The 12,747-nt window shown below is 38.1% G+C and overlaps 2 protein-coding genes across 2 annotated transcripts; both read right to left on the bottom strand.

Annotated features, from left to right (window-relative positions):
- Window positions 1–2,036: 2,036 nt before the first annotated feature.
- Window positions 2,037–2,606, bottom strand: LOC114540948 (uncharacterized protein K02A2.6-like). The gene has a single exon (XM_028560943.1). The coding sequence runs from the start codon at window positions 2,604–2,606 to the stop codon at window positions 2,037–2,039; it is 570 nt and encodes a 189-aa protein (XP_028416744.1).
- Window positions 2,607–10,170: 7,564 nt separating this feature from the next.
- On the bottom strand, window positions 10,171–11,809 carry LOC114540962. Its single transcript, XM_028560950.1, has 2 exons — window positions 11,754–11,809; window positions 10,171–11,131 (listed from the first exon to the last, which is right to left on the bottom strand). The coding sequence occupies exon 2, from the start codon at window positions 11,014–11,016 to the stop codon at window positions 10,237–10,239; it is 780 nt and encodes a 259-aa protein (XP_028416751.1). The 5' UTR covers window positions 11,017–11,131; window positions 11,754–11,809; the 3' UTR covers window positions 10,171–10,236.
- Window positions 11,810–12,747: the final 938 nt, after the last annotated feature.

The raw sequence follows: 12,747 nt of genomic DNA, 5'->3' as shown, positions 1-12,747 counted from the left end.
GCTCTCAACTGCAACCATCTGGAACAAATTGCCCAAATACAAAAGAATAAAGGCGCTTCGCGCGAAAAATATCGCTAGTGGAAAACCGGCTTAAGGCCTAGGTTAAACGTCGCATTTTGTGGCGTTGAATGCAATTCAAACAATAGATAATGAGATGGATGAGATCCGTTGTTTGAATTCCATTCGATGCGACCAAAATGAGACGTTTAACCTAGGCCTAAATAAACTCCCTTATAAGTGTTCAGCAAAACAACAATCGCATTTTGATGAAACACATGCTTTGGCGAATGTGTTACAGACGGTTAAACTATATTATCATAACATTACACTCTCTAACTAGGTGAACATCTTTGATGGAAAAAAAACGAAGCATCAATAAATGAGTGCTAGTTTATTTCCTACATATGAGCATCTCTAGGAGGGAGAATCGCTAAAGTTGCCACATTTGGTCCCCTCGAAAATATATTTTTCTGACTCTGTAAGTTCGGAGTTTGTGGAGTGCTGAAGATAGAAGGATTCACAGATAGCTAATTATAATTAATTATTTATGGAGAATTTCGACACAGTGAATGCAATAAATGTGAAGAAATAACTCTTCTTATAATTGTCAGGGAAATTTTCTTATTTTTGGAGGGACAACGAAATATGAACTGGGGGGGGGGGGATTCCTGTGATAACGGAAACAAACTTTTTTCAACTTTGCGCATATGAACATATCTTGCAAGGTGAGCGAAGTTGTAACATAGTATATAATAGATCACGTGAAATGCCGATTCATCTGGGGGACTGTAGCCCCCAGTTCCTCCCCGGGCTGGCGCATCCCAAAGGTTACATCAGCGGATAATGCTGACCAAGGTCTGGATAATTCTGGGAAAAGATGGATATTTAGATCATAAATATATATTTATTAAATGATACTTATAACTAATTCATGAATGCATTATTTTTCTATCGTTTTTTTAGTTCACCAAGTTTCATAATAACTGTATATCAATAAAACTACAATTAACTAATTATATAGAGTCAAAACTACAATTAATCAACAACAATTGACCTAGAGTCACTAACTATATATATAACTATATGGAGTCAAAACTACAATTAATCAAAAGTACAATTGACATAGAGTCACTAACTGTTGTGATATTGCTATACTTTATTGAATGATATAAATGATCTCCATCTAAGTTTCTAATGCAGAATACCAAAAATATACAAGACGCCATCTTTTATACTCTTTACCCTCGGCCCAGGCCCCCACCGCATGACACGGCACATTGTCCTATGACATCCCCCTTATTACAAAACAAAATTAAAAAAAAAAAAAAAAAATTTTGTAACATAATTTAAACCTATATAAAATAACCTTTTATCCTATCATGCAAACAGTTAACTCCGACTATTATACTATACAGAACATGCATCATTGTCCAGCTTGCAATTAAAATGTTCAGTTCTTCAGACGTGCAGGTACACGTGTCATTCTTCCAGATCTAGTTGTCTGACTTCTCAGTTGAAATGAATGTCCCCTTTTGGCAACACCAACTGCTCTCTCGTTTGTTTTTTCTTCACCTACATACTTAACAGGAGTCGGCGCTGTCTCAGTAACACTAGGTGTCACAGTTTTGGTTGGCACAGGTGTTGGAATAACCATTGCAGATGCCACGGAATGGTTTGTCTTCTTTGGTGTTGTAGGTGGAGGTGGATTTGATTCTTTCTGATCATTGGTGCTGATTTCAAGGGGAATTGTCGGCAACAGACCCTGGGTCTCCTCTGCGGTGCTAATTTGCCGGGGTCGAATATGCTCCCTCGTCCTTTGGTACAGCTTGTGATTCTTCTCAACAATGTATGTTCTCGGTTCTCTTTTGGGATTAGGTCGGCCGAAAATCACTCCTGGTTCCCAGATACGCTTAAGGGTGTTCCAAACATACACGGGTTCAGCTTTTTCTAGGATTTGCTTATCATGACTGGCCCTCTTGTTATAGGACTCTGCCTGCTTCGTCTGGCGCTGTGTGTTGAACTCTTGATGGACATCGTTACTGGAATGCCTTGATTGTAAGGCAGACCTCCCACGGTAACAGCGATCTAGGTTTACGGCCGAAAAGGAGCTCGTAAGGCGATGGCAACTGACTATCGAGAGGGGTAATTCGGTACATCCACACAGCTGCATAAGGACACTGTTTAGTCTCCAACGCCTTCTTCCAGAGTGATTTACAAATGCCAACACTTTTTTCGGCCAAGCTATTGGTTTGATGGTGATATGGCGAACTAAAGGTCAAGGTTATATTGCTTCGTTTACATTTTTCCCTGAACTTCTTGCTGACAAACTGACTTCCAAAATCAACCATTATCATCGATGGTAGGCCATACTCTGCAAGAATGCTGGTGAAATGACTGGAAATCGTAGATGCGGACATGTCACTCAAAAGACGTATGACCATGAATCTTGAATAATAATCAACAACCATTAAATACTTTGCTTTGTTGAATTCAAAGATGTCTGCGCCCAACTTTTCCCAAGGTGATGCCGGCAAATCTGGTTGCATCAGTGGTAATTTCATTGGCGCTGATTGGTGTTTATTGCAGGACTCGCATCTTTTAACCATTTGGCGGATGTCGCTTGATATGCCTGGCCAAAAGACTGCTTGCCTAGCAAGAAGGAGACATTTGGTTTCACCTTGATGACCACCATGGATTGTCTTCAACACCTGGACTCGAAGTGATTCAGGGATTACTACTTTATCTCCTTTCAGGATTATACCGTCCTCCAAAACTAGATCACATCTAAAATTCCAAAAATCCCATAGCTCTTGTGGACATTGCTTTCTGTAATTGGGCCACCATTGTAAATAGTATCCTTCAAAAGAAGCATTGTTGGATCTGCCTCGATTGCTGACTTAACTTGACTTACATCAACAGGATGGAAATCATCCATCATAAAGTGAATAACATGTACTTCATTCTCGCTATCTTGGGTTGCATTCTGTTTGGGTGATGCTACTTTCTTTATACATACTCGCGACAAGGCATCAGCAACTGGAATGTCTTCTCCACGTCTATACTGGACTTTGATGTCATACTTTAAACATCTTAGCAGCATTCTCTGCAACCGAGCTGGAGCCTCCGCAATGTTCTTTTTGAAGATCTGCTCGAGTGGGGAATGGTCAGTTTCGACCAGAGTGTGTCTTCCGAGTAGATAATAGTTGAACTTCTCTAGCCCAAACATCACAGCTAGACATTCTCTTTCAATATTAGAATATTTTGCTTCAGCATCATTAAGAGACCTTGAAGCCATGGCCACTATCCTCTCATTACCACCAGAATCGACCTGTCTCAACCAAGCGCCCAAGCCTTGCTGGCTGGCGTCACACTGCAGGATTGTTCTAATGGCTGGATCAGGATCATAATACGAGACAACTTGTGCTGACTGAAGCTCTACTTTTACCGCATCAAGTGCGAGCTGATGGTGATGCTCCCAATTGAAATGTACATCTTTCTTCACCAATTCTCGAAGGGGGGCCGTTAACTTGGCAAGCTTTGTAGAGAAACGATTAAGATAAGTGATTAACCCAAGGATGGACAACAATTCTTTGGTAGAGGTTGGAGCGGTAATGTTCCTAATTGCTTCCAACTTATTTTCCGCTGGAAGAATGCCTTCCTGAGACAGTACATAACCATAGAAGTTAACGCTTGCTTGTTTAAACTGTAATTTCTCAGAGTTTAGGCTCACATTGTTCACTCGACTGGCTTCAAGCATTTTAACGAATGCCTGATCGTGCTCTTCTTGGGTACTACCAGAAATGATAATATCATCTGCTATCCCTGTGATATTGGGAATATCCCGATAAATGCCATCTAGCCTTTGTTGGAATATGTCCTGGGACACAGCTACACCAAAGGGCAGACGCTTGAACCGATATCGACCGAAGGGTGTATTGAAGGTACACAGCATGCTTGACTCGTGGTCCAGCTCAATGTGCCAATACCCTTTCTTGGTATCGATCACTGAAAAGTACTTCTTGCCATGAAATAATGGTAGAAGTTCATCGATGGTTCTACTGTAGTAGTGTTGGCGACGAATGTTCTTATTCAAGTCTTTTGGATCTAAGCAAAGCCTTACTTTCTTCCTTCCATCCGATTCTCTGATATTACAGACAATAGAATTCACCCAATCAGTAGGTTCGGTTACCTCAACGATGATATCATCTTCGATCATCTTCTCCAACTCTTGCTTATACAATGGTAGAATATGGACAGGAACAGTGCGTGGCGGATGGATTACAGGCAAGGGGTTATCAATTAACTGGATATGGTATTTCTCCCCTGGAAAGCGCCCAACTTTATCAAAACAATCTTGATAATGACTCAACACCAATGGTTTTGTCAAATTACCCTTCCGAGCTACATCTTGTACCTGGTCACTCGTGAATTCGTCAATGTTATTGACTGTAATAATGCCCAACTCTTGAGCTTGTTGACATCCTATCATGGAAGGATGGCCAGGGGCATGAACAATATTAAATTTGGCATAAGTAGATTTTTCATTGTATGCCAAATGAAGAGGTGTGGACCCATAGTTCTCAATGGTATTACCTCCATATGCTTTGAGGGTATTACCACAAGGCTGAATATCAATAGGAGACTTTAAGTTTTGTAAATCTTCAGTAGTTAATACACAGGTATCTGCACCAGTGTCTACCTTCATTTCAAGATGGGACTCACTGTTAACGACAACTTTGGAATAAATCTTATTGGGATAATTGCTTATACTGTCAATGGAATTTTCAGATGATATACAACCCAAGACCACTGTAATGGTCTCAGATTCACCGTTTGAGTCTTCGCTTTCGCTAGCACTACTTGACGATTCACCGGTTAGACTATCTTCCTCACTGTCAGCAAGGTGAATGTCCTGACCTTGATAATCTGAATTATGTATGATTTCGTTAACTTGTTTGAGTCGTTTCTTCATGCACACTCTCTGGAAATGCCCAATTTTACGACAGTAGTTACATTTTGCCTGTGCAGCAGGACAAGAAGCATTTCTACCATGGCTATTCCCACATTTAAAGCATCCCTTACGTTTAAACTTTATTTTCGGTTTGGTTATACCTGTTGCTTGAGAAAAATTGCTTCTATCTGCTTGTGTACTTGAAGGGCTTCTTTGTTGATATTTATCCTGGCCTTTTGATCTTGTTTTACTTCGAACAGAATACAATGCAGTACCAAGCTCTCCTTGACCTTGAGTAATAACTTGCATCTGAGCTCTAGTACTTTCCTCAGTTTTAGCTAGTTCATAAACTTGTTGGAAAGTAAGTGAATTCCCTTTGGCTATAGCTTCCTTTCTCACTCTGTCTGATTTTAGACCAAAAACCATAGTATCTCGAAGGGTTTCTTCCTTGAATGAGGGATGATATCCACTATCATCGACAAGTACACGGGCTTTTGTCAAAAATTCTTCCAGACACATATCACCCTGTTTAAGGCATCTCAACTGGTATCTAGACAATATATGATTACTTTGTGGTTTTGTATAAGCTTCAAACTTTTCAAATATTGGCACAAGCTTAAGATGATCGTTCTCCTCCGACCATGTCGCAGTATTATAAATTTCTAACCCTTTATCACCGACCCATAACAGAAGTAATCTTGCTTTTTTACTTTCTGACTCATCTGCTAAAGGTCCTTCAAATATAAGGTTACATTTTTGTTTGAATACCTTGAATCTTTTATGAAGGTCCCCAGGACTAACCCAGTCCATCGCAGGAGGTTTAAATCTATCCATGGCGTTATTAACGTTCAATGTGTCAATGTTTCAAGTTGATGCCAGTTGAACTTTATAATATTTATTTCATCATTTCTTCAGACAGCGTAGTCGATGTATAAACTATATTCGGAGATCATTGACAGTACATCACGTCGCCAATCGAAATCCCACACCTGACACCATGTTGTGATATTGCTATACTTTATTGAATGATATAAATGATCTCCATCTAAGTTTCTAATGCAGAATACCAAAAATATACAAGACGCCATCTTTTATACTCTTTACCCTCGGCCCAGGCCCCCACCGCATGACACGGCACATTGTCCTATGACACTAACTATATAACAATATAGAGTCAAAACAACAATTCAGTATTAACGTGCTGGTTGAAACAATAACAAGGCTTATTCTACAAAGTACATAATTATTTCAATCTATAAAGACCCTCATGAATATATTAGATAAACATACTTTTGAAAACGTTTAAAACTCGGTTTTCAAATGTGAATACAAAACTGTTGGAACCAAACAATTGTAATATTGAAGCCACGTAAGTTGTGATTCAATCAATAATAATAATAATAATTTAATTCTTCAGTGCGCATCTACAACAATTTCTCAATGCTCATTAGAGTGGTGTTACTTGATATACAATATACAATAGATAAACTAGTTGAGAATTAGCGACAGAATACGCTCAAGAAGATTGTAAAATGCTTTGCGATACATTCTCAAACGCCAGGCATAAATTATTGGGTTTGAGAAGAAGTACACGTAATTGAATGCAAATAAATACGGACTGAATTTCGAGTAAAGTTCCACGTTAATTTTACTTGCAAGCGTATTGGCATACGTGTTGTTGAATATAAATAATTGTATAGAAATAAAGTAGGGCAAACACGAGAAGATCAACACGACTAGAAGAGTGGTAACGACCATCGTTGCTTTTCTTTGCGCGATCCTTTTACTGCATGGTACTTGGGGAGGAGGAGAGACCTGTGACGAATATTCATCAACGCAACGTTTCTCCCTTTTGTGCAATGCCCATAAAATAAACAAGTGGCTAGCGATGAAGCCGATTGTGCATATTTCAATGAAAAGAAGAATATAGAACCTCGCGTAGATATGATCGTAGTGAACTGCGACACCACCGCCGATCGAGATCAACCAGGCCAAAAAAATTCCTAAAACTGTTCGACGAATGGTCAGCAACTTAGAACTGACGAGTGGAAGAAAGAGAATGACAATTCTTTCCGCCGCCATGAGAAACAATATTGCATACGAGGCACAATAAACAGTCCAAACCATAGGAAGTGCTATAGCGATCAACGTTTCGGTTACATAGCGAATATCTGAAATAGGCTGCCGCAGAACTATGAGAAAAACACCATTGAGACAATCAACGAAAGCCAGATTTGCAATGAGATAGGAAGCCCTGGAGACAAACATCTTCTTTCTGTCGCATACCATGGCAACTAGGAGAACTCCGTTGAGAAGAATAGCGAGGATGCCAAATGTGTAAGCAAGGAATTGGACAGGAATTGGATCAGACATGTTGGATTTCTAAAAATATATCATGTGATATCACGGGGTTATACGTGATATGAAGAAATTTTAGCAACTGAATCTCTATAATTATAGACCTAATTTTGTGCGTTGGCCGTTTTCACACTAGAGGCGCATAATGCGTCTTCAATATTTTTTTCTAGTATAAAAGCGGAACAAATTATCAGACGAGTAAGTCAATGAAAACACGCGCGAATAGATTAAATTAGAATTTCTGGTTTATTTTATCACTCTCTCATTTTCCAGAATTATCCGTCTATGTGCCGTCTTCACACGGACAGACGCATTATCCGTCTATACGAACTATCGTTGGTTATGCGTCTCTGACGAAAAACTGAACGTTAATCCTGTAGACGTATTATGCGTCTGAAGACGAATAACCAGAGAATTATACTGAAGACGAATAACCAGAGAATTATACTGAAGACGAATAACCAGAGAAGACGCACGCATTGTGCGTCTCTAGTGTGAAAACGGCCACTTCACGAAATGTGCATGCGCACTGTTATAACCTAAATCCTTATTCTACACGCTACTTTGAAAGAAACTTGACTTTACAACGAGTAAAATTTATACGTCGTTTAACCATCAATTGTAATTTTTTCAATTCATGCATTGAATTTTGAAACAAGAAAGTAAAATAAATATATTCCAGTTAGGCAGGGAACAATGTGGCGGCGTAGATTCTCAAACAATGTTGCTTCAAATGTGCATAAGGCTGTCTAAATTAGACAAAAACACTTCTCAAAGTTTAAACCTAGGTGCCTTCGTTAGAGCAGTTCTTAGGAGAGTTCATACTAAATCTCCTAAACGAAGTCCCGTGGACGAAACGTCGAGAAGTATGTCTATATATATTTTACGCTGTGTTATACCACATTTTAAGAATAGTTAAATATATTAATTCGCATTAAAGTAATTTGCAAAAACATTAGGTTTTCACTAAGAGAACGTTTTTCTTACTATACTCCTTGTAACTCAAAATGTACGTTAAATGAATGTCTACCTTTTAAAAGTTATCCATTCATTCTGTCTGACTCGTCCGGTTTTCATCTGGATGAGGTTGCTTCTGAGCTTTCAATTATATAGCCGCGGCTGTGAGAATGACAGTCTCGGGTCAATATACACACAGTGCAAACATGAAATGAACTTGCTATAAGTGAGAAATATTAAAACCCATCTTATTGGGCTTAATTATTCCTCAATTTTCATTGGCCAGGCATGCATTTGGGGAGAACAAAAAAAATATTGAATTATTTACTCTATACCTAAACTGTAAACGGAGACGTTTTATTAATTTCAAAAGCAATTAAGTTTTCTCTTGAACATTTATTTGTGCCTTTTTCATTCAGAATTTCTCTGTCTTTCATCTCGTAATGGATCACCGGTAACGTCGGTCCATTACTGGAAAGTGCCGTCCATTACGGGACCGCTCAAAATTCTTCTCAGCCAATCATTGAGCTCCATTTCACCGGAAGTGATGCTTGCCATATAATTAAGAATTCTCAAATGTTTGATTAAATTTGATAAACAAGGCATGCACAATGGTCAATAGTCTTACATAAGATTGTCATAGCAATAGTCAAATTTATATCATACAAGAAGAAAAAGAATAACAGTATAGAATTAATCGTTTATAATGGTTTTAAAAAACTCCAGCCTTGTGAAAGCACGTAAAATATTATGATTTTATATTTTTACTAAGCTACCGATGTGCTTCTAAACAAGCTTCACGCTTTTTGAAGAACGCTTGAAATGAAACTGAATAATTTATATATAATATATCTTGAAATGTTAAGGCCCAAGTTGATGGAAACATGCAGGTGTACCTCGCAATTTTCAAGCTCTTATTTAGTGAATTTCTTTCACTTTTTCTCGAGACACCTCTATGCATCGTATATAGCTACATATATAAGCTTCTGTAGGGGGCTTAATCGCTAAAGTCGCCAAATTTGGTGCCCTCGAAAATATATTTTTCTGACTCGGATCAGATCGTGGAGTGCAAGAAGGATTCACAGATAGGAAATTACAATTTATTTTTATGGAGAATTTCGACACAGTAAATGCAATAAATGTGGAGAAATAAGTATTCTTATAAGTGTCAGGGAAATATTCTAGCTATATTTTTGGAGGGACAAGGAAATATTAACGGGGAGGGGAGAGAATTTCCTGTTACACCGGAAACACTTTTCTCAACTTGGCGCATATATTTCGAACATATTTCGCAAGGTGAACGAAGTTGTAACCTGGTACATAATAAATCAGGTGAAATGCGATTCATCCGGGGGACTGTAGCCCCCAGTTCCTCCCCGGGCTGGCGCATCCCAAAGGTTACATCAGCGGATAATGCTGACCAAGGTCTGGATACCTCAGGGAAAAGATGGATATTTAGATGATAGATATTTATTAAATGATACTTATAACTAATTCATGAATGCATTATTTTTCTATCGTTTTTTGAGTTCACCAAGTTTCATAATAACTGTATAGCAATAAAACTACAATAAACTAATTATATAGAGTCAAAACTACAATTAATCAAAACTATAATTGACATAGAGTCACTAACTATATAACTATATAGCGTCAAAACTACAATTCAGTATTAACGTGCTGGTTGAAACAATAACAAGGCTTATTCTACAAAGTACATAAATATTTCAATCTATAAAGTCCCTCATGAGTATATTAGATAAACATACTTTTGAAAACGTTTAAAACTCGGTTTTGAAATGTGAATACAAAACTGTTGGAACCAAACAATTGTAATATTGAAGCCACGTAAGTTGTGATTCAATCAATAATAATAATAATAATAATTTAATTCTTCAGTGCGCATTTACAAAAATTTCTCAATGCTCATTAGAGTGGTGTTACTTGATATACAATATATAATAGATAAACTAGTTAAGAATTAGCGACAGAATACGCTCAAGAAGAATGTAGAATGCTTTGCGATACATTCTCAAACGCCAGGCATAAATTATTGGGTTTGAGAAGAAGTACACGTAATTGAATGCAGATGAGTAGGCACGGAATTTCGAGTAAAGTTCCACGTTAATTTTGCTTGCAAGCGTGTTGTCATACGAGTTGTTGATTACAAATAACTGTATACAGATAAAGCTGGGCAAACACGAGAGAATCAACACCACCAGAAGACTGGTAACGACCATGGTTGCTTTCCTCTGCGCGAGGCTTTCACTGCATGGTACTTGGGGAGGAGGAGTGACCTGGGACGAGTATTCATTCACGCGACGTTTCTCCCTTTTGTGCAATGCCCATAAAATAAACACGTGGCTGACAACGAAGCCGAGTGTGCATATTTCAATGAACAGACAGATATAGAACTTCGCGTAATATTGCTTGTAGTAAACTGCGACACCACCGCCGATCGAGATCAACCAGGCCACAAAAATTCCAAAAACTGTCCGATGAATGGTCAGCAACATGGAACTGACAAGTGGAAGAAGGAGAATGACAATTCTTTCCGCCGCCATGAGAAACAATATTGCATACGAGGCACAATAAGCAGTCCAGACCATAGGAAGTGTTATAGCTTTCAACGTTTTGGTTACATAACGAATATCTAAGATAGGCTGCTGCAGAACTATGAGAAAAACACCATTGAGACAATCAGCGAAAGCCAGATTTCCAATCAGATAGGAAAGTCTGGAGACAAACATCTTCTTTCTGTCGCATACCAATCGCAACTAGGAGAACTCCGTTGAGAAGAATAGCGAGGATGCCAAATATGTAAGCAAGGAATTGGGAAGGAATTGGGACAGACATGTTGGATTTCTAAAAGGATTTCATGTTATATCACGGAGTTAATCATGATATGAAGAATTATTAGCAACTGAATCTCTACAGACTTAATTTTAATCATTCACCGCGAAATGCGCATGCGAGCTGTTGTTACAATACCAAAATCCTTATTCTATTATATGCTACTTTGGCGGAAACCTGACTTAGTAACTGCATTTGAATAAATTGTAAATTTTCGATTCATGCATAGCAAACGGAATTATGAAATAAGAAAGTAAAATAAATATAAATCCACTGTATAACCAGGGAGCAGCGTGGCAGCCTCTTCAAACAACTTCGCTTCAAATGTGGTAACAACTGCCTAAAATAAACAAACTGAATATCAGTTCCACGTTTCGACCTAAGGGCCTTCGTCAGGAGTTGGTTTGCAGGAGTGTTCATACCAATTCTCCTGACGAAGCCCTTGGATTGGAAGGCGAAACGTCGAGAAGTGTGTCGCTATCTGTTTTGTTATACCACATTTGAAGCAAAGTTAAAATAAATATATTAATTCGTATTAAAGTAATTTACAAAAACATTGGGTTTTCACTAAAAAACATTTTTCCTACTTTTAGTTTACTACTAAACCTTGCAACTCAAAATGTTAAATTTCTACCTTTTAAAAGTTATTATCCATTCGTTTTCTTTGACGCGTTCGGTGTTCATCTGGATGAGGTTGCTTCTGAACTATTCAATTATATAGCTGCATGCGGCTGAAGTATGCATGACAGGCAGGTGTCTTTGGTGAGCTATAGTCTCGGGTCAATATACACACAGTGCAAACATGAAATGAACTTGCTAAGTGAGAAATATTAAAACCCACCTTATTCTTAATTATTCCTCAATTTTCACGACACAAAAGTTCACTAAATTAATGATGATAATAAATTAAGATATAAAAACTTTTACTGGTTTCACATTGATAACATTGTCTGTTTGAGTAAAATTTGCCGCGAATCTCCCAGGAAGGATAAAATTTACTAAAGTTAGGGCATAAAAGGAATATTTATGAATAACTATAGAAATTTCAAATGTTTGATTATATTTCGTAAACACTGAAGACTTGCACAAAGGTCAATAGTTTTAATTAAGATTGTCACGGGCAATAGTCAAATTTATATTATACAGGGTGTCCCAAAAAGGTTGTCTCCGTTGAAATTAGAATCTGACTGCCGTTATATTATGATATACCCATGCAATAGACCACTTGCCTTTTAGCGCAGCCCGCTTTGCATGACGGTAGGAGTCGTCACTTTGAACGAACGACATGGCGACTGTAATGAGCGAACGATTATTATTTGATGAGATATTTACCAATATTTAGTGCTTCTTGTTTACAATCGATGAGTTATTTAATCCTAAAATAAACATAGAGGTCTCAAACGAAGCGGAGGTAAATTTTTGAGCGAAATCGGTCCATTCTAAACGAGGAAAAAGGAATTCGAGTGAGGCATCAACAAGACGTTCTTCGCATATTTATGCCTTGAAATATCTCATTCTCCAAAGAAAAACAGGTGAGTTCACCAAATAACCGGCGATCACCCAAGAATTTTTACTTACGAATAAGCTTTGACATTTTCCCTTTCCCGATTTTGTATTTTGGGCCCTGC

Source organism: Dendronephthya gigantea, unplaced genomic scaffold, assembly GCF_004324835.1.
Source record: "Dendronephthya gigantea isolate DGI-Jeju-01 unplaced genomic scaffold, DenGig_1.0 000257F, whole genome shotgun sequence".
Lineage (NCBI taxonomy): Eukaryota > Metazoa > Cnidaria > Anthozoa > Malacalcyonacea > Nephtheidae > Dendronephthya > Dendronephthya gigantea.
This window is presented reverse-complemented; position numbering and strand designations above follow the sequence as displayed.

Bases quoted from the DNA above. Each gene is read 5' to 3' on its own strand.
- LOC114540962 (XM_028560950.1), bottom strand. From the start codon at position 11,016: ATGTTTGTCTCCAGACTTTCCTATCTGATTGGAAATCTGGCTTTCGCT.
- LOC114540948 (XM_028560943.1), bottom strand. From the start codon at position 2,606: ATGGTTAAAAGATGCGAGTCCTGCAATAAACACCAATCAGCGCCAATG.